Source organism: Symphalangus syndactylus, chromosome 10 (genome assembly GCF_028878055.3).
Source record: "Symphalangus syndactylus isolate Jambi chromosome 10, NHGRI_mSymSyn1-v2.1_pri, whole genome shotgun sequence".
In the NCBI taxonomy this organism is placed as follows: Eukaryota; Metazoa; Chordata; class Mammalia; order Primates; family Hylobatidae; genus Symphalangus; species Symphalangus syndactylus.
Genome location: NC_072432.2, coordinates 62,706,214 through 62,725,645, shown reverse-complemented (window position 1 = coordinate 62,725,645; position 19,432 = coordinate 62,706,214). Strand labels below are relative to the sequence as shown.

At 38.6% G+C, this 19,432-nt stretch overlaps 2 protein-coding genes across 13 annotated transcripts in view; one reads left to right on the top strand and one right to left on the bottom strand.

Moving 5' to 3' along the window:
- Window positions 1-2,039, bottom strand: part of RCHY1 (ring finger and CHY zinc finger domain containing 1) — a 35,542-nt gene extending 33,503 nt beyond the window's left edge. For 2 of the 7 annotated variants that reach the window (XM_055297321.2, XM_055297325.2), the window contains exon 1: window positions 1,754-1,886. In XM_055297321.2, the coding sequence (XP_055153296.1) occupies window positions 1,754-1,843 (90 nt within the window). In that variant the 5' untranslated portion in view covers window positions 1,844-1,886. Of the gene's footprint in view, window positions 1-1,753 lie in introns of all 7 variants that reach the window. The other 5 variants (XM_055297320.2, XM_055297322.2, XM_055297323.2 and 2 more) reach the window with 5 other exon arrangements.
- Window positions 1,437-16,551, top strand: THAP6 (THAP domain containing 6). Of its 6 annotated transcripts, none has more exons than XM_055297330.2 (5): window positions 1,437-1,638; window positions 2,990-3,089; window positions 4,309-4,516; window positions 8,290-8,415; window positions 13,483-16,551. In XM_055297330.2, exons 2-5 carry the CDS (start codon window positions 3,010-3,012, stop codon window positions 13,735-13,737), a joined length of 669 nt encoding a protein of 222 aa, XP_055153305.1. In that variant the 5' UTR covers window positions 1,437-1,638; window positions 2,990-3,009; the 3' UTR covers window positions 13,738-16,551. The 6 variants fall into 6 exon arrangements, with proteins under 6 accessions (XP_055153305.1, XP_055153307.1, XP_055153303.1 ...); XM_055297332.2 differs by having other exon boundaries at window positions 1,532-1,555; XM_055297328.2 differs by lacking the exon at window positions 1,437-1,638 and adding an exon at window positions 1,944-2,077.
- Window positions 16,552-19,432: the final 2,881 nt, after the last annotated feature.

Genomic DNA, 19,432 nt, shown 5'->3' with positions numbered 1-19,432 from the left:
ACTCCTTCACTTGTGCACTGGATTTCATCCCCTTTGGATACTCAAGGACAATGCCCTAATAGTTTTCTCTCTCTCTCTCTCTCCTGCATCATAAAATGTTCTCACTCTATTGTATCATTTCCTAGAATATACAAACATGCCGTAATACTTCCTCTCTTAAAAAGTAAAAAATATGGTGCCAGATCTCCCAGCAACCACACCTTATTTTTTGTTCCCCTTTACAGCTAAACCCCAAGAACAGCCTATAAGTGCTATTTTCAATTCCACTCCTCCCATTCTTTCTTAAATTCACTCGAATCCTGATCTCTCCACTAGAACTCCTCTTGTCAAGATCACCAGTGACCTCTTCATTGCCAAATCCAAAGGGCAATTCTCAGTTATCTTACTCAAACAGCTGCATTTGACCCAGTTGACCACATCCTCCTTGAAATACTTCACTTGGCCTCTGGTATTTAAGAGAGAGAGAGAGAGAGGGAAGGCAAAAACTGTTTGACACCCAGGGCGAAGTATCTTAGTGCTATGATACACAGATCTAATTGTGTGGTTTATGGGGGGCGCCAAGATGTTAAATTCCGTTTTAGACCTCAAGTTTGAAAGAATAATACATCTCAGTAGAAATTGAATCATAAGGATAGCATTCAATTTCCTTACACAACACTTAGTGGATGACCAACACTTTTAAGGAGCTTCATCCAGTTCAGTGGAGCAATGTTCATGAAGCCATGACCTACAGAAAAGAGTTTAGGATGCACGTACAGGCCTGAGACTAGAACTTGCTTCTAGTAATGAGGCAGTGACCAGCAAGGCTGACTTGTGAAGTGAAAGAACAAAAAATAATAATACTCAGATTGACGATGATAGTAATAGTCATGGTGGTATATATTTACTACTCATTTACTTCAGGGAATGCACCCTGTTAAACACTATACACGCCCTTTAGTATATAATCCTCGTACACTTTTATGAAACAGGCGCTATCATCTCCATTTTACATGCGGGGTAAAGAGGAGCTAGCTAAAATCACAGTTATTAAAGAGGAGAGCTAAGATTTGGGGATAGGGTGGTTGAGGTTCCAAAGCTCAAGTTTTCTAAGCAAAATTTTTGTACTGTTTCTTGCAAGGAAAATCAGAAAACTTCAACTGAATACGTGCCAATTTAAAAAAAATACAGATTAAGAAGTTTTCTCAAAGTAACAATACATGCTTATTAGGGACTTTCCTATACATAATTTCCTATTTAATGGCAATTACATGATTATCTTCTTTTTTGGGACACACGTTTTCTCCTACGTCTGAACATACCCATTGCCTCTAAAATGAAGCTGGCAGGCTATAAAACTTTACCACAGGAGCTGAAATCGTACTCGGGTTCTCCACTTGCTTATTTCCATTATCTCCACTTCCGTTATTTCATCACACACCTGAACGGAAAACCCCAGTACAGGCCCGGGGCTGCCTCCGTCTACTTCGGCAGCAAAAGACGAATAAGCCCACTGGCAAAAAGACCACTGTGCAAGCCTAATCACTTCCCAAAAAAGAAGCGTTTTGCTTTAAAGGTACGAAGCAGGTAGAAAAGGTGGGGCTTATCGCCTTGCCAAAAACGTTCTCCTCAAGAAGAACCCAGTTCCAGGTGAAAAAGGTATCCTGAAAATCAGGTTAACCTCAAACTTAAATCCAAGCCTAACCGCCTGCCCAGCCCGCCCCAGCCCAATCCGACGGAAGCTTGTCAGGGAAGAGCCCATAGAAGGCGTCACCTTCAGGAGACATCCTCTGTCATAGTGCTCGCAGCCCCGCTGACCTCGCTCTTGACCGCTGGCGCCATCTTCCCGGGCCGTCGCCGCCATCTCCTCCACCTCTCCTCACATTCCACCGATCCTTCCCCCAGGATAAAAACCACGCCCAGAGAAGCTGCGCCTCTCTAGCACACCCCTCCCAGCCCCAGCGGCCACCAGCGACAATATGGCTCCTAAGCACGTGACCCGGGGCAGACGGATTTCCGGTTCCCGGGGCTACGAGGCGGAAGCGAAGGTAGACGCAGTCTCCGTCGTTGACGTTAGTCGCAGTCTTCGCTGCTAACGGTAATAACTCTTAAGTAGCCTGTTTTCCCCCAATCGCTACCCGCCCAAATCTCAGGGCGTGGTTCGGCGCGAGGTGGGCGGCAGCGGCGCGGAGACGCTGGTTGGCCCCAGAGAAAAGGACGCTCACTGGGCGCATCGTTACCTGTGCCGGGCCTCCCTCTCTCCCTCAGGTGGCGGGGAGCCTGGAGAAAGGGGCGGAGCTCGGCCCCGGCCCTGGGCTCAGCGGGTCCCGCGCGCCGCTCTTGGACCCAGGGCACTCGCTGGCACCTGGAAGTGCTTCTTGCTTCCTCCCTTTCCCGTTTACTTGCTGTTCATTCCAAGTATGTACTGACATTCACTATTGCCAGTCACCAGCTAAACCGTGAGGACGAAAAGTAAGGAAAAATAGACACACTCCACCGTGACCTCATGGAACTAACAAGACTGGTGGAGGAGGAAGACATTAATAAGAGTAATCACTGCAATAAGTGTAAGATAACAACCTGGAGAAGTGCTAGGAAGAAGTGTGTGTCCTGTGGGAGCTAATGTTAGAGCAGCTCTGACAATCTGGGTGTCAGTCAGGGAAGGCTTTCCTGGGAAAGCGATGCAAGCCGGGGGCTGAAAGATGGGTAGGAATTAGTGTGCAAAAGGCTTTGTGGCACAGAGAACATGGTACCTGTCAGAAGGTGGAAGGGGAATAAATGTACAAGCCAACAAAATTGAAATCAGACTCGGGGTACATAGCTAAATGTTTCTCCTTATTAAAGAGTCAAGGCCCTGGAAAATGATGTAAGCAAAGCTACAGGTGTTAGAAGAAGATATTTGTCTTTAGCTTTCTATCCTGATGTTGTGTTTCCTAAAACACCGGGAAAGGGAAAATATTCCCCTTCAGCTTTCCAGTTACTGACTCTTAACATTCTAATTTTCTTTCAGTTTTGTTATGAGTTGCTAAAATGGTGAAATGCTGCTCTGCCATTGGATGTGCTTCTCGCTGCTTGCCAAATTCGAAGTTAAAAGGACTGACCTTTCACGTGTAAGATTTTGCTGTAGTTAAGCCAAATACTTTGGCCATGTTATAAAAAGCAAAAGACAGTTCTACTTAAGTCTTCAATTTTGAACTTTAGTTCCCGAGTCCTTTTTAAATAACCTTTTTGTTAAATTTGAAGTGACAATGTGATACCTTTACATGTTTATAATTTAGTTTAAAAGTTTTAAGATACTCTAAGATATCAGAGACTGGTTTACAAAAAATACCATAAGGCTAACTTTTGCTAATATTATTACTTTGTATTTTATCACACCGCCAAAGAAATTCAATGTTGTTTACATATAGTTTACAATCTGAATGAAGGAGCTTTGCTCGAATATATTGCCCTCTGTATTTAGAAATAGATCAAGCATAGGTTATAGAGAAAAAATATAAATTACAAGTTCAGACCAAGGGATCTTTAGCTGTGTTGCAAATAATGATTTTAGTTTCATATTTTAGCCATTCTCCTGACAGCCATGAAGGAGTAAGTGAAGGAGTAATAAGATTTAATAATTGTTCACTTGTTAAAGGTTTATTTTGCTGCTTTTGTGCCAGGCACTGTGCTATGTGTTAGAGAAAGATCTCCTAGCTGTTTTGTTAGATATAATAAATCAAAAATGAGCATATATATCCTACCTTATTTTAGAAAAATTTGAACCAGCTTGAAAATTGAGTAAGATATGGCTATTGGGCCTTCATATCTCTCAAAATAGCACTGATCTCCAGAACTCCACACTCTACAGCTATTCTCTGCATTCATTCACTAAGCATCTGTAGACCTGCTATGTATTAAATGCTGTACTAAGCAATTTTCTGATGCTGACGGAAGAATGGAATTACAAGGGGCCCTTTTTATCGAGGATAAATTCTGGATATTATTTCAGATAGGAAAAGGCCCAAGTGATAATTCTTTTATCATCTATAGATGAATAAATACCTTCAATTGTGGATCTTACTATAAGATGCTAAATATCCATTGAAACTTTTCTTCCTTATGAGAAAAATTGAAATGAGGGCCATATATCTGCAGCATGATTGGCAGAAAATCTGAATATTAAAACGGAAAGTAACAAAAGCATGAATTATGGCTTCCTAAATATAATTCTCAAGACTAATAAACTAGTTAACGAATCAATTTAGTCACAGTTGTATAAGGCAGCTTTAATTCAATTATATAGCAATAGTATTTGATTTTAAAATATTTTTTGTATTTTTTTTCTAGATTCCCCACAGATGAAAACATCAAAAGGAAATGGGTATTAGCAATGAAAAGACTTGATGTGAATGCAGCCGGCATTTGGGAGCCTAAAAAAGGAGATGTGTTGTGTTCGAGGCACTTTAAGAAGACAGATTTTGACAGAAGTGCTCCAAATATTAAACTGAAACCTGGAGTCATACCTTCTATCTTTGATTCTCCATATCACCTACAGGTTTGTTTATGAGATACTATTTGCCATCATTGCTCACTTTTTTTTTTTTTTTGAGATAGAGTCTCGCTCTGTCACCAAGGCTGGAGTGCAGTGGCACGATCTCAGCTCACTGCAATCTCTGCCTCCCGGGTTTAAGCAGTTCTCTGCCTCAGCCTCCTGAGAAGCTGGGATTACAGGCGCCTGCCACCACACCTGGCTAATTTTTGTATTTTTAGTAGAGATGGGGTTTCACCATCTTGGCCAGGCTGGTCTTGAACTGCTGACCTCGTGATCCACCCTTCTTGGCGTCCCAAAGTGCTGCGATTACAGGCATGAGCCACCGCGCCTGGCCATTGCTCACTTTTTATGATACTGTTGAAGAACCTTCACCACTCTTGCTAACATTTTTATTGTTTGCTTATTCATTTGAAGTCCATTCTTAAAGTTTTAAATTTGTAGACTGCATCTTCAACTTTTGTAATGTGTAGTAGGAGTATTTTACCAGTAACCACTCATAAATATTTGTACATTACTAAGGTTTGATGAAATTGACTGACTGTAGGAATTAGCATAACTCAAGATTTTTGTCTAAAAATGGAAGTTAACATAAGAAGGTTGAACTGATGTTCCAAGTTGGCAGTCCTTAACACTGGGGCAGAAGTCAAGAGTAGAACCACTAACAGGACTAAAGTACTTGTAAGAGCCACATACATGCAAGCATAAAGTCTAGGTAGGATCAAAAGGAAGAAAACCAAAAAAGAGATATAAGAACAGGAGAAGAAAAGGTCAGGAAAAGAAAGAACAGTCAAATAAGTAAACGCTAATTGAATTCTGTGTTTTTACTGTGTAATATTCCCATGAGTTGGCTGCCTCACCCTCAGTATCTCTCTTGACTTTACATACCTGAAAGTGAATTTCTAGAACCTACAAACATTGACTGATTGATTCCAATGTGGAAAATTCAGGGAGAGCCTCCATTGAAAGGGATCTCCTTCCTGGCAGCTAAAAACAAGGGAAGTAGCCAGAAGTGTACCCGCTCCCATGCAGTCCTGGTCACTTTCTGCAGTTAGTGATCAGGTAGAGAATGCCTCACTTTCTTCAGTGCTAATAAATATACAGTATCTTGGGAAAGTTGCTCTAGGGCTTTTGTTTTTTTCCTACCACCAACGTGTCATCTAGCTGTAATGTTAAGGGGACCTTAAGAAATATGGGCATAATAAATCAAATAAACCATAAGTTACTAACTTTCAAAAACTATTGATTTTCTTATAAATTTTTCATTTTAGAAAATAAGATTATAGGAGCAAAAATAAAATAATCACATAATCCATAGATAATACTGTGAACACTTTGATCTCTATCTTTGTAATTATTTGTAAATATGCATCTATACTTATATAGATAATCTCCTGGAAGTAGAATTACACTGTATACCTTTTCCTTTATTTGCTTTATTGGGTTTTTTAAAATAGTCTGTACTATGTGCCAGGCGCTATTCCAAGTACTTTACATATCTATTAACTCAGTCCTTGAAAGAACCATGTCAGGTAAATACTATTATTATTTTCATTTTATCACTTGAGAAAACTGAGGCCAAGAGAACTAGAATGCCTTCCCCAGGGTCACACCTCTATTAAATGGCAGAGGCTAGATTTGATCCCAGGCATTTTGACTTCAGAGTCTGCTATTAACTACTACTCTCCATGACATTAAATATTTTCCTACACCGTAGCTTTCAAACTTTAGTCTACATAATGATTTTCCAGTGAGTTTGTTTAAAATACAGAATCCTACATCTTCCAGAGAATTAGATTCAGTAAATTGGAGTGTACTTTCTAAAAAGCATCCCAATCTGTTTGTGCTGCAGATCTATGGATCACATGTTTAAGAGAAACCTATGTAGACCATCACTTTTTTTAACTAAACTTTGTGTTGAAGTAAAACATATTTATGGAAGAGTGCTTATAAGTGTACAAATCAGTGAGTTTTCACAAAGTGGGTACACTCATGTCACTCCCGTCAGACCAAGATATAAAACATTACAAGTGCCCCAGAAGCCTCCCTCACATGGTTTCCCAGTCACTACTGTCTTGACTTTATCACTGTCAATTATATACATGGAATCCTGTCTACAGTATGTACTCTGGCTTCTTTAGCTCAACATCTTGTATGATTCATCCACATTGTAGCATGAGATACTGGTCCATTAATTTTCTTTGCTGTATAGTATTGCGTTGTACAAATAAACTAATTTCTTCATTCTACTATTGATAAATGTTTGGGTGGTTTTTCACATTGGGGCTATTATAAATTGTGCAGCTCTGAACATTTTGGGGCATGTCTTTTGGTCCATTTATGTACACATTTCTATAGGGTATATATACGCTTCAATTAGAAGTGGGAATTACTGGTGATGTGGATGTTCAGCTTGGATACATATTGCCATAGTTTTCCAAGTTACTTTTGCACATTTATAGTCTTACCATCAGCGTATAAGAATTCGTTTGGTTCCCTATCCTTGATAGTAGTTGGTGGTGTCAATTATATAGACCATTTTTTACTGACCATATAGTAGTTGATCCTACATATGAACAATAGTATATGTAATCAGTCTTCAATATTGTGTATAGGCTGCATCTTTCCTTATTTTAAACAGGACTAAAATGAACATTATTGTAGCTGGCTTATATCCTTATTTCCTTGAACTAAATTCTGCAAACAAAATTGTTGGATCAAAGACTATATATACTTTTTAAAGATTGGCTTTTGATAAAGATCATCCAAAGCCTCATTAGAAAGCTTGCACCAATCTATCCCCCCTACTAGCTATGTGTAAGAATGTCTACCTACCGTAATCCTTGGTATAAGTTGTGTTTGTAAACTTTGCTAAAATTGATAGGCAAAATGTTATGTTATTGTTTTAATGTATCTATGAATATTCCTGCATGTCTATGTTTTTTCATATGTTTATTGGATAGTTGTATTCTTTTGTGAGTTACTTATTCAGGTCCTCTTCTATTATCTTTTTCTATGCTGTTTTGTAAAAACACTGGATATCGAGGATAGGAATCATTTAACTGTCATCTACATTGCAGTTCCTTTTTTTTCTCCCCTTTTCTCCCACATTCCTTCCCAGTTACTTTTTATTGTTTTGTCTTCAGTTCTAGTTATGGCATGGGTTTTTTTTTTTTGAAATTCAGGCTTTTTTCAATGTAGTCAATTCTATATTTTCTTGTGTTATATGACGTTAGCCTTCCTCACCTTAAGATTTTATAAATATTCTTTACATTTTTTCTACCTCCTCATGGCTTTGTTTTTTACATAGAATTTCAGTACATGGAATTTCATTGTGGTTTATTATGTATAAAGGATACAACCGCTTTTCTTAATTAGTTGATTTTTACGTGGTTTGTGGCCTTACTCCACTTTTAGAATGCCTTTATCCTAAAGGCATCTATCTACTTGATGATCTATTTCTAGATTTTTCTGTCTAGTCCTAACAAAAGAGCATACTATTTTAATTATTGTTACTGTATATTATATTTTTAATAGCTTGTAGGGTGTATCCTTCTACACTCTTTCTTTTTAGGAAAATTTGTGTTTTCAGATAACCTTAGAGTTGTTTTCAGAAAGTTCTTTTAAAATTATCTGGGTGGAATTTGCTGACTTTTAAAAGCAATTTCCATGAAAAGAAATGTGGTATTAACGTCACTATACAAAGTTAAGAAGGAATAAAAATTTAAGAAAGGACAAAAGTATCTCACTTGATGATTGTTATTAACTATTCTTAACAGGGGAAAAGAGAAAAACTTCATTGTAGAAAAAACTTCACCCTCAAAACCGTTCCAGCCACTAACTACAATCACCATCTTGTTGGTGCTTCCTCATGTATTGAAGAATTCCAATCCCAGTTCATTTTTGTAAGTAAATTACTTACTGAGCTCATGTTAATTCTTTTAAGATGAATGTGTCCTCTCCATTACAATCAGGTTTTTCAGAATCCTAGCAAAATCTAGGGGTTAATATGTAGTATCTACAAATAATATTGCTTCCTAGAGTCATTGTAATTTATGTATATGCAACAGCAAAATAAAGATAGTTAGTCCTTTGGTTACATACGTAGTTCATTGAAGAAAGCTTTTGCAAGGATATTTCTACCAAGGAAATAATTCTTCCCTCTAACTGCTGTAATTTCCGTATGAAATATGTAATAAAAAATAGCTATTTATTTAAGTTTTTTCAGTCAGACACATACAGAGTATTCAAGCTTGCATTTATTTATTCATCTCATTGCTTATTCATGTTAGAGGCAGGCATGGAATCTAGATCTCTTTTACTATCTTGATTAATATAGCTTTATAATAATTTATTTTTGTGGGTACATAGTAGGTATGTATATTTATAGGATACATGAGATATATTTAGGTATACAATGCATGATAATCACATTAGGGTAAATAGGGTATCCATCACATTAAGCATTTATCTTTTATGTTACAAAAAAATCCAATTACACTTTTAGTTATTTTTAAATATACAATAAATTATTGTTGGCTATCGTCACCCCGTTGTACTATCAAATGCTAGATCTTAGTCTGTCTAACTATATTTCTGTACCCGTTAACCATCCCCACTTCCCCCCTATCCCACTACCCTTCCCAACCTCTCATAACCATCATTTTACTGTCCTATCTCTGTGGGTTCAATTGTTTTGATTTTTAGATCCTGCAAATAAGTGAGAATATGTAATGTTTGTCTTTCTGTGCCTGGATTATTTCACTTAACATAATGTTCTCCAGTTCTATCCATGTTGTTACAAATGTCTAAATCTCAGTTTTTTAATGGCTCAATAGTACTCCATGGTGTTTAAGCACCACGTTTTCTTTATCCATTCATCTGCTGATGGACACTTAGGTTGCTTCCAAATATCGGCTATTGTGAACAATCTGCAACAAATATGGGAGTGCAGATATCCCTTTGATGTACTGGTTTCCTTTCTTTGGGGTATACACCCAAGAGTGGGATTGCTGGATCATATAGTAGCTCTATTTTAGTTTTTTGAGGAACTTCCAAACTGTTCTCCATAGTGGTTGTACTAATTTCCCCCGACAGTGTACAGGGTTCCTTTTTCTCCACATCCTTGCCAGCATTTGTTGTTGCCTGTTGTAGGTATAAAAGCCATTTTAACTGGCATGAGATATTTTCGCATTGTAGATTTGATTTGTGTTTCTCTGACGATCAGTGATAATGAGTACCTTTTCAAATGCCTGTTTGCCATTCATATGTCTTCTTTTGAAAAAATGTGTATTCAGATGTTTTGCCCAGTGTTTAATCAAATTTTTAGATTTCTTTCCTGTTGAGTTTTTTGAGCCCCCTTATATATTCTGGTTATCAATCCCTTGTCAGATGGATAGTTTGCAAACATTTTGTCCCATTCTGTGGGTTGTCTCTTCACTTTGTTGATTGTTTCCTTTGCTGTGCAGAAGCTTCTTAACTTGATGTGATCCCATTTGTCCATTTTGCTTTGGTTGCCTGTGCTTGTGGGATATTACTCAAGAAATCTTTAGGCCGGGTGTGGTGGCTCATGCCTGTAATCCCAGCACTTCGGGAGGCCAAGGTGGATAGATAGATTGCTTGAGCTCAGGAGTTCGAGACCAGCCTGGGAAACATGGTGAAACCCCATCTTTACCAAAAATACAAAAAAGTTAGCTGGGGGTGGTGGGATATGCCTACCCAGCTGCTCAGGAGGCTGAGTGGGAGGATCGCTTGAGCACTGGAGATCAAGGCTGCGGTGAGCTTGATCGCATCCACTGTACTCCAGCCTGGGCAACAAAGTGAGAACCTGTCTAAAAAAAAAAAAGAAAGAAAGAAATCTTAGCCCAGACCAATGTCCTGGAGAGTTTCCCCAATGTTTTTCATAGTTTGAGGTCTTAGATTTAATTCTTTAATCCAATTTGATTTGATTTTTGTATATTGTAAGAAGTAGGGGTCTAGTTTAGTTTTTCTGCATATGGATATCCAGTTTTACCAGCACCGTTTATTGAAGAGACTGTCTTTTCCCCAGTTTGTGTTCTTGGCACCTTTGTCAAAAGTGAGTTTGCTGTATGTGTGTGGATTTGTTTCTGAGTTCTCTTTTCTGTTCCATTGGTCTGTGTGTTTGTGTTTAGGTTTATGGCATCTTTAACTTATCACAGGCTATGTTAAAGTGGTATTACTCCCCTTTATATACAAAAATCTTATAGTCGTATACTTTCATTTTTCCTTTCTCAATCTTTGTGCTATTGCTGTCATGCATTTCACTTTTACATATGCTATAGACTCCACACCATTATTGTTATTATTTTTGTTTAAACAGTAAATTATTCTTTAAAGAGATTTAAATAATAAGAAAAAAATTGACATCCATGTAGGTGCCATTTCCAGGGCTTTTCATTCCTTTGTGTCAGTCCATATTTCCACCTGTTATCATTTTGCCTACAGGACTTACTTTAACATTTCCTATAGTGCAACTATGCTGGTGATGAATTCTTTCAATATTTCTATTTCTTAAAAAGTTTAATCTTCACCTTTGAAAGATATTTTCACTAGGTAATCAAATTCTAGGTTAACAGTTTTAGGGGCTGGGGCAGTTGTTTTTTAAGATGCTGCCCTGCTATATTCTTACATGCACCATTTCTAATGAAAAATTTAATTAATGTCATACTCACCTTTATTTTCTATACCTAATACTTCTTTTTTTCTTTGCTTTTAAGAATTTTTCTCTTTTTTAAAATTTTTTATTTTTTTATTTATTTTTGGAGACAGGGTTTCACTCTGTCACCCATGCTAGAGTGCAGTGGCACACTCACAACTCACTGCAGCCTCAACCTCCCAGCCTCAAGCAATCCCTCCACCGCAGCCTCCTGAGTAGCTGGGACTTACAGGCATGTGCCACCATGCCAGGCTAATTTTTGTTTGTTTTTGTAGAGACCAGATTTCTCCATGTTGCACAGGCTGGTCTCAAACTCCTAAGCTCAGGTGATCCCCCTGCCTCGGCCTCTCAAAGTCCTGGGCCAGGCGTGAGCCACCGTGCTGGACAATAATTTTTGTTTTTTTCTACTGCTTTTGCCTAATCTGATGATGATATGCCTTGGTTTCATTTTCTTCATAGTTCTTGTAATTAAGATTTGTTGAGCTTTTTTATTTAGCAGTTTATACTTTTTATCAAACTTGGAAAAATTTTGGCCATGATTTCTTCAAATATTTCTTTCTATCCCAATTTTTCCCCTCCTTCAGGGATTCTAATTACGTGTATATTAGGGTGTCTGAAATTGTGCAACAGGTTGCTGATGCTTTATTTTTTTTCTAACTCCTTTTCTCTCTGTAGTCCATACTGGATAGTTCCTGTTGCTGTAACTTTACATTCACGAAATCTTTTCTTCTTCAAAAAATACACTGCCATTCTCTCCAGTGTATTTTTTTACCTCACACATCAGTTATCTGTAGATATTCTATTAGTCTTTTTTATATATTTTATGTACTTAAATTTTTGAATATATGGAATACAATTTTAATAACTTTCTTAATTATATTGTCTGCTAATTCTAACATTTGGGTCAGTTCCAGCTTGGTTTCCACTGATTGATTTATCTCTTATTGTGACTAATGTTTTCCTGCTTATTTGCATGCCTGGTAAATTTTGCATGCCTCGAATTTTGGGTTTTAATTTGCCAGATGCTGGATATTTTTGTATCATGTTTTCTTGAGCATTTTTCTGGGGTACAGTTAGTTAGAAACTGTTCGACCCTTTCAGATTTTACTTTGTTTGACAAGACTGTTTTGTATACTTACTGTCCATGAATCTTGACATTTTCAAGTCTGGCTAGTGGGAATAGTGGCTATGCCCTGTGAGCACAGGGCACCCCTAATCTCTGGTTGTTCTTTCCTCAGCCTTGAGTAGTTTCCTCACGTGCATGTGCTGATCTTACTCCATGGAATACTCAAGGGGGAGCCTCTGAAGATCTTGAGTTTTTTTCTGTGCAGCTCTCACCTGTCTAGTACTTTGTCCTGTGAACTGTAGCTACTTTGGTCTCCCTGGATGTTTTGCACTACCTCCTCAGCTCAGTCTGCTAAGCTCTGCCTGGGTTTCCCTTCCTTGCCCTGAGGCCTAGAAACTCTCACGCAGTTAGCTGGAGCAGTCTTAGGTCTCACCTCTTTGTTTCCCATCTGTCCACAATAGCTGCTGTCCTTGCCAAATATCCATTATCTTAAAAGCTATTTTTTTCTGTTGTTTAACCTTGTGTTGGTTCTTTGAGGTAGGGGTCAATCCAGTCTCTGTTACTTCATGTTGGCTGGAAATAAAAGTCTTCTTTACTGATTTTAATATTAAATAATAGCTTTTCAAAATTATTTTATAGTACCTTTATAAGCTATGTCAGTGTTGTTTTCCGTATTTTCAAATGAAAAAGGATTAAAAGCATACCCAGCAAATATAAGCATAACCATAATAAACACCGAGAGGAGTTGTCTCTTGAAAATTCCAAGACCAGAGTCCTCTCTAAATCCCCAACACCGAGCCTGAGAACCTGCTGCAGTACTCCTTTCCTGTCATACCTTATCAAATGCAATAGCCATCCAATAAAGTAACCCAGTTAAAAACTTAATTTAAATTTGATAGGTAAAAATTAAACTTAGCAGCACCACATTGAATGAACAAAAGCTGTAGAGTCATTGCAAGTGTCATGCTATTCATAGAGATAAGTGCTTCCCATCCATAATATTCTGCAGTCCTTGTGTATGCCTGGCCTTAGTAAAAGGAGGGATGCCCTTAGCACCCTAAATATTGCTTCTACCCCCATCTTCTTCCTGTGTTCCTTAAACCTCTAACTATCACCAACTTAAAGATGTTCTCTAGGCATTGTAGAGGAAGAAACAGCTTAGACCTAGTTGTAAGCTTTTATCCAACTACATATCTGTCTGATTTAATAACTTGGTGTTTATGTTTTTAGGAACATAGCTACAGTGTAATGGACAGTCCAAAGAAACTTAAGCATAAATTAGATCATGTGATCGGCGAGCTAGAGGATACGAAGGAAAGTCTACGGAATGTTTTAGACCGAGAAAAACGTTTTCAGAAATCATTGAGGAAGACAATCAGGGAATTAAAGGATGAATGTCTGATCAGCCAAGAAACAGCAAATAGACTGGACGCTTTCTGTTGGGAGTGTTGTCAGGAGAGCATAGAACAGGACTATATTTCGTGAAATAATTTCATGTTACGTTCTACCTAAAATTGTCATTGGTACAAATTTTTATAAAATCTTATTTACCATCACTAAATAATATCCATCATTTAAAGTGCTGCTTTGGATTCTTGGAGCATTATGCATTATAGTTGTTATCCAAAGACTTTCTTGAAAATATGCAGAAATTTGTGGTAATTATGTATTTGTGTGACTTGTGACAATTAGGTTTTATAGACCTACACTGGTGCCAGGTCACTATTGTAAGATGTTAAAATCTCAAGAAAATTTCACAGAGCTAAAGAAATGATGTCAAATTAGTCACATTAAGCTGTAGTAGAAGGAATTGGACACTTCTCCAGATTTTTGTCTTCAAAGGAGTACCTTTACTTACATGTGCTTTATGGTAAGTACATTGAATTTTACTTTAAATGCATTTTACTACAAAGCACAATTCATTGTAATACATATCCATCTTGGATTCAATCCAAGGTGCTTTAGCTGTCAGTAGTACCAAAGGATCTTTTTACAAGGCTTCCTGTGGTATCGACTCTGAGAATAACTCATAGTGAAGATCTGTGGGCTTTTAAAATTGTTCAGAGCCAATTTAAGAAGACCCCTCATGAAGTCTCAGTTTTCAGTACAGTACATCATTCCTCCTCACTAGGAGCACTTTGATGTAAACCAGAATAGCTTTAAAAGACAAAAGGGATCATAGATTTGATTTTTAAATGGTTATTTGCACTGACGGGTCTGAATACTTTGCTTCATGACTATTTCATCATAAAGATACATGTTCAAACTCTGAATGCCAGTACTAGCTCTATACTTTAAATACTGCCTTGTATTTTATATATAAAGTAATATTGCTGACATTTTAAAAAAATACAAAATACAAAAGAAACCATTAGAAATTAATAACTGTGGCTCTTCCGGTTGAAATAGGAATTGGAGAGAAAGGATTAGAATATTTTAATTAGGGGAGTAGATTATTGTCCAAGGGCTTTTATTTAGAGAAATGGGTAATTAAAACAGCAGCTTTAGAATAGCTTCTTACTGAATATGCAAAAGAATAATGCCTTGTTAGTTCCTAATTGATCCAAGTCTCATAAATTTAGCTTTTGTCATAATTCCTTACCGAAAACAACTGAAATTAAGAGTCATAAATACTGTGGGTTAGAATAAAAACCATTTGCCAAAGCAACACTCTACTTAGAAGCACATGTACATACACGGACCTCATTCAGAAGTCTAAGCTGTAGCAGTTAGAATTTAAGTGTCAGCCGTTTCATTGTAGTAACAAAAATTGAATTGCATTTTGTGCTCAGTTGTTTATTGTAATTTTATTTTTGTTACATTAATATTAGTTAAGATAATGGTCACTTGGATTTTTTGTATTTAAGAATTTTCTGTTTTAATGCATGTTACACTTTTATGTAGGATTCCAAACCTTACCTCTAAATGGGATTTAACCCACATCTGCGAGATCAACGTTATGCTAAGAGGAAATCACTGAGGCCATATCTTTTTACAACCTGAAAAAAGGTAGTAAAAAAAAAAAAAAAAAAAGGCCGGGTGGTGGCTCATAACTGTAATCCTAGCACTTTGGGAGGCCAAGGCAGGCAGATCACTTGAGGTCAGGAGTTCAAAACCAGCCTGGCCAAGATGGTGAAACCCCATCTCTGCTAAAAATACAAAAAAAATTAGCCGCGCATGGTAGCGCATGCCTGCAATCCCAGCTACTTGGGAGACTGAGGCAGGAGAATTGCCTGAACCCGGGAGGCAGAGATTGCAGTGAGCCAAGATCACGCCATTGTACTCCAGCCTGAGCAACAGAGCAAGACTCCATCTCAAAAAAAAAACCACTTTCATTAATTACCCATTATTTATTTTAGTTACTTAATTTTGAGTTCATAAATGGACACCCTAATGGAAAGTTTGGGTATGATCTTAGGTTTTATGGAGATGTTTTCAATAGAGATTATTTTTCCCTCACCCTATTTGTGAATATATAAATTAAAGTAAGAATATATAAATTAAAGTAAGACAATGGAGTAAGTAAGAGGGTAGATCCAAACACAGTATGTCTAAATTCTAGCACTCTACTGGCTGCTTAGAATACACCAAACCTGGAAGACCTTTCCAAGAGTAAAATCCCGGTCTGCCACTATCAGAATTGCCACAGTCACTTTTACTACTTGTGTTCATAGTAGACTCAGCACTTCTTTTTCACTGGACCTAGTATAACTGAGAAATAAAAAACTGTGTGCAAAATATTGGTATCATTAAGGACCCAGAGCTGCCCATTTTCTCTTTATTCTAATAGGAAAACAATTACTGATAGAAATCTGAGATTAAAAATAGGGTCCTCCCTGTTGCTCCAAAAAAATACCTAAACACAGTACGTATCTCAGTCCTCTGTTCCCAGAGATTCCAGCCTACCCCAGGAAAGAACTGTCCTGTATGAAGCAAAACCCAAGTCATCCCTCTCCAGAAGTTTCTCTGGCTGCCAAGCCTGACCCTGAGGGTTCCACTTTGCTTTAAAAGCTAGGAATGGCCTCTAGAGCCAGGAACACATTAATACAACAGTTCAACCTCAGCACCAAGTCAGGTACGAAGCACTTGATATGTGGAATTTATATCAAGTTTAAATTTCTGGAAATAGACTTTGGTTGCTAATGACAATTACAATTATACCATAGTCTGTAATTTGAGAAAAGGTGAAATGTATTAAATATATATTTAGTTTTAATAAAAAGATAAAATTATTACAGAAATAATCGAGAGAGAGAAAATCTATTATTTATTTGAAAAATAAAACATTTTATCCAGTAATGTGTTATGTGGTTTTATACATTGAGTTATTCAATAAAATGGGCAGAGAAAAATGAAGAGTACATATGTAGAGGTTTTGCTCTGATTTCTCCTCCACCAATAACTCTAATACAGGGTCTGCAAGGTTAGATGACCCACGTAGCAGGCCAGCTCTCAGCACAATATGGACCTACCATAGAGCCCTTTTCTGCTTTGGCCCTCACTCAAAACTGTCAGATTTGATGTCACCCAGTAAATAAAGGAGAGCGGCATTCCTAGATGTGAAATATGCTGCCTTTCGAACCCAAAGAGGCCTGTCAGGCATTGTGCTTTCTTCTTCATAGTGGAACATACAAGTTGTAAATAACTTGTCTCTTACTTTAGAGGGGATGTCTTAGCATGCCCCAGATCACTGGATACTTCTCCCCCAAAATTTTACTGATGTTATAGGCCCCTGAATTTCATAAGTTTTATCTCACCCTCTGGAGCACATGTGCTTTATCAAGGCCTCCAACTAACTAGTCCTCCCATTGAATTAACATAATCCATTAGTAGAGTGAACTAAGTGATTTTCCATAGAATGTGTGGTCTAGACTTCTTTCAATTATAACAGAAGCAAGATTATTAACATAGCCTTGGGGACAAGACCATATATGTATACTGTCGTTTTTTCCATGTGAATGTCAGCCGTTTCTGATCCTTTAATAGGGATGGAAAACCATGCACCCAATGGTTATATGGCATCTACCCACAGACATGTTAATCTGCTCTAACAAAGATGCCACATCTGGCACAGCTGTAATAAGGGCTACCAGTTGGTTGAATTGTCCTTAGTCCAACTGTCATCTTGCAGGATCTGTCTAAATTTTGCAGGGGACAGAATGGTTAATTAAATGAAGAAGAGGTAGTGGAGGCCACCATTCATGTCTGTCTTGTATGTCTGTTAAGGTAGCACCTTAGTGAGCTCCACAGAAAACTCTGAAACTGGGGTCGTACACAAAAATGAGTTAACATAGGTATGAGACTGCTATCCTTGGAAAGGCCTGCAAGGTTGGTTCTTGAGTGGCATCTGGAAATTTGGATTTGGGGAGGGCTTCCACCATTCCGTAACAACTGATAAGAGTAGCTCACTGTGCCAGACTGTTTGTACAGACAATGTGGTTTATGCAGAACACCCAGTTTCCTTCTGGGAGTCTGGATTTGAGAATCTGTTAGGTAAAGGGGGGCTGTATGACCAGCCCCAAATAGAACTTTGAACATTGAATCTTTAATGAGCTTCCCTGGTAGACAACATGTGTATTGTCACAGTTCAGTGCTATAAGACTTAAATGTGTCCTGTGTGATTACACTGAGGAAGGACTCAGAAGCTACACCTGGTTTCTTCTAGACTTTGTACCATATGCCTTTTCCCTTAGCTGATTGTGCTTCTTCTTTGTATCCTTTTGCTATAATCATAGCCTTGAGTACAACTATATGCCAAATTCTGTGAGTCCTTCTAGTGAATCATGAAACTTGTGTGTGCTCTTGGGGACCTCAACACAGATGACCTTCCAAACTTGTCCTGCGTTATGGCAAAGAAGCTATATTAGTCCGTTTTCACACTGCTGATAAAGACATCCCAAAGACTGGGCAATTTACAAAAGAAAGAAGTTTAATGGACTTATAGTTCCACATGGCTGGGGAGGCCTCACAATCATGACAGAAGGCGAGGAAGAGCAAGTCACATCTTACATGGATGGCGACAGGCAAAAAGAGCTTCTGCAGAGAAACTCCCTTTTTTTTTTCTCAAATCATCAGATCTCAGGAGACCCATTCACTATCACCAGAATGGCATGGGAAAGACCCTCCCCCATGATTCAGTCATCTCCCACTAGGTCCCTCCCACAACACATGGGAATTATGGGAGCTACAAGATGAGATTTGGGTGGGGACACAGAGCCAAACCGTGTCATTCCGCCCCAGCCCCTCCCAAATCTCATATCTTCACATTTCAAAACCAATCATGCCTTTCCACCAGTCCCCCAAAGTCTCAATTCATTTCAGCATTAACTCAAAAGTCCGCAGCCCAAAGTCTGATCTGAGACAGGGCAATTCCCTTCCACCTATGAGCCTGTAAAATCAAAAGCAAGTTAGTTACTTCCTAGATACAATGAAGTATAAGCATTAGGTATAAGCATTATACAGCCATTCAAATGGGAGAAATTGGCCAAAACAAAGAGGCTGCAGGCCCCATGTAAGTCCAAAGTCCAGCAGGGCAGTCAAATCTTAAGCTTCAAAATTATCTCCTTTGACTCCATGTCTCACATTCAGGTCATGCTAATGCAAGGCATAGGTTTCTATAGTCTTGGGCAGCCCCGTCCCTGTGGCTTTGCAGGCCTGGTTCAGCCTCCCTCCTGGCTGCCTTTATGGGCTGGCATTGAATGTCTGTGACTTTTCCAGGCTCACAGTGTAAGCTGTTGGTGGATCTACCATTCTAGGGTCTGGAGGACGGCAGTCCTCTTCTCACAGCTCCACTAGGCAGTGCCCCAGTAGGGACTCTGTGTGGGGGTTCCAACCCCACATTTCTGTTCTGCACTGCCCTAGCAGAGGTTCTCCATGAGGACCCTGGCCCTACAACAAACTTCTGCCTGGGCATCCAGGCGTTTCCATACATCTGAAATCTAGGCAGAGGTGCCCAAACCTCAGTTCTTGACTTCTGTGCACTCAAAGGCTCAACACCATATGGAAGCTGCCAAGGCTTGAGACTTGCACCCTCTGAAGCCATGGCCCAAGGTCTATGTTGGCCCCTTTCAGCCATGGCTGGAGTGGCTGGGACACAGGGCACCAAGTCCCTGGGCTGCACACAACACGGGGACCCTGGGCCTGGCCCACAAAACCATACTTTCCTCCTAGGCCTCCAGAT

What these genes read in the sequence shown, in the direction of transcription:
- THAP6 (XM_055297330.2), top strand. Translation starts at nt 3,010, where the DNA reads ATGGTGAAATGCTGCTCTGCCATTGGATGTGCTTCTCGCTGCTTGCCA. An exon ending in AAAGGACTGACCTTTCACGT is followed by an intron (nt 3,090 to 4,308) that starts GTAAGATTTTGC and finishes TTTTTTTTCTAG; the next exon opens with ATTCCCCACAGATGAAAACA. An exon ending in ATTCTCCATATCACCTACAG is followed by an intron (nt 4,517 to 8,289) that starts GTTTGTTTATGA and finishes TATTCTTAACAG; the next exon opens with GGGAAAAGAGAAAAACTTCA.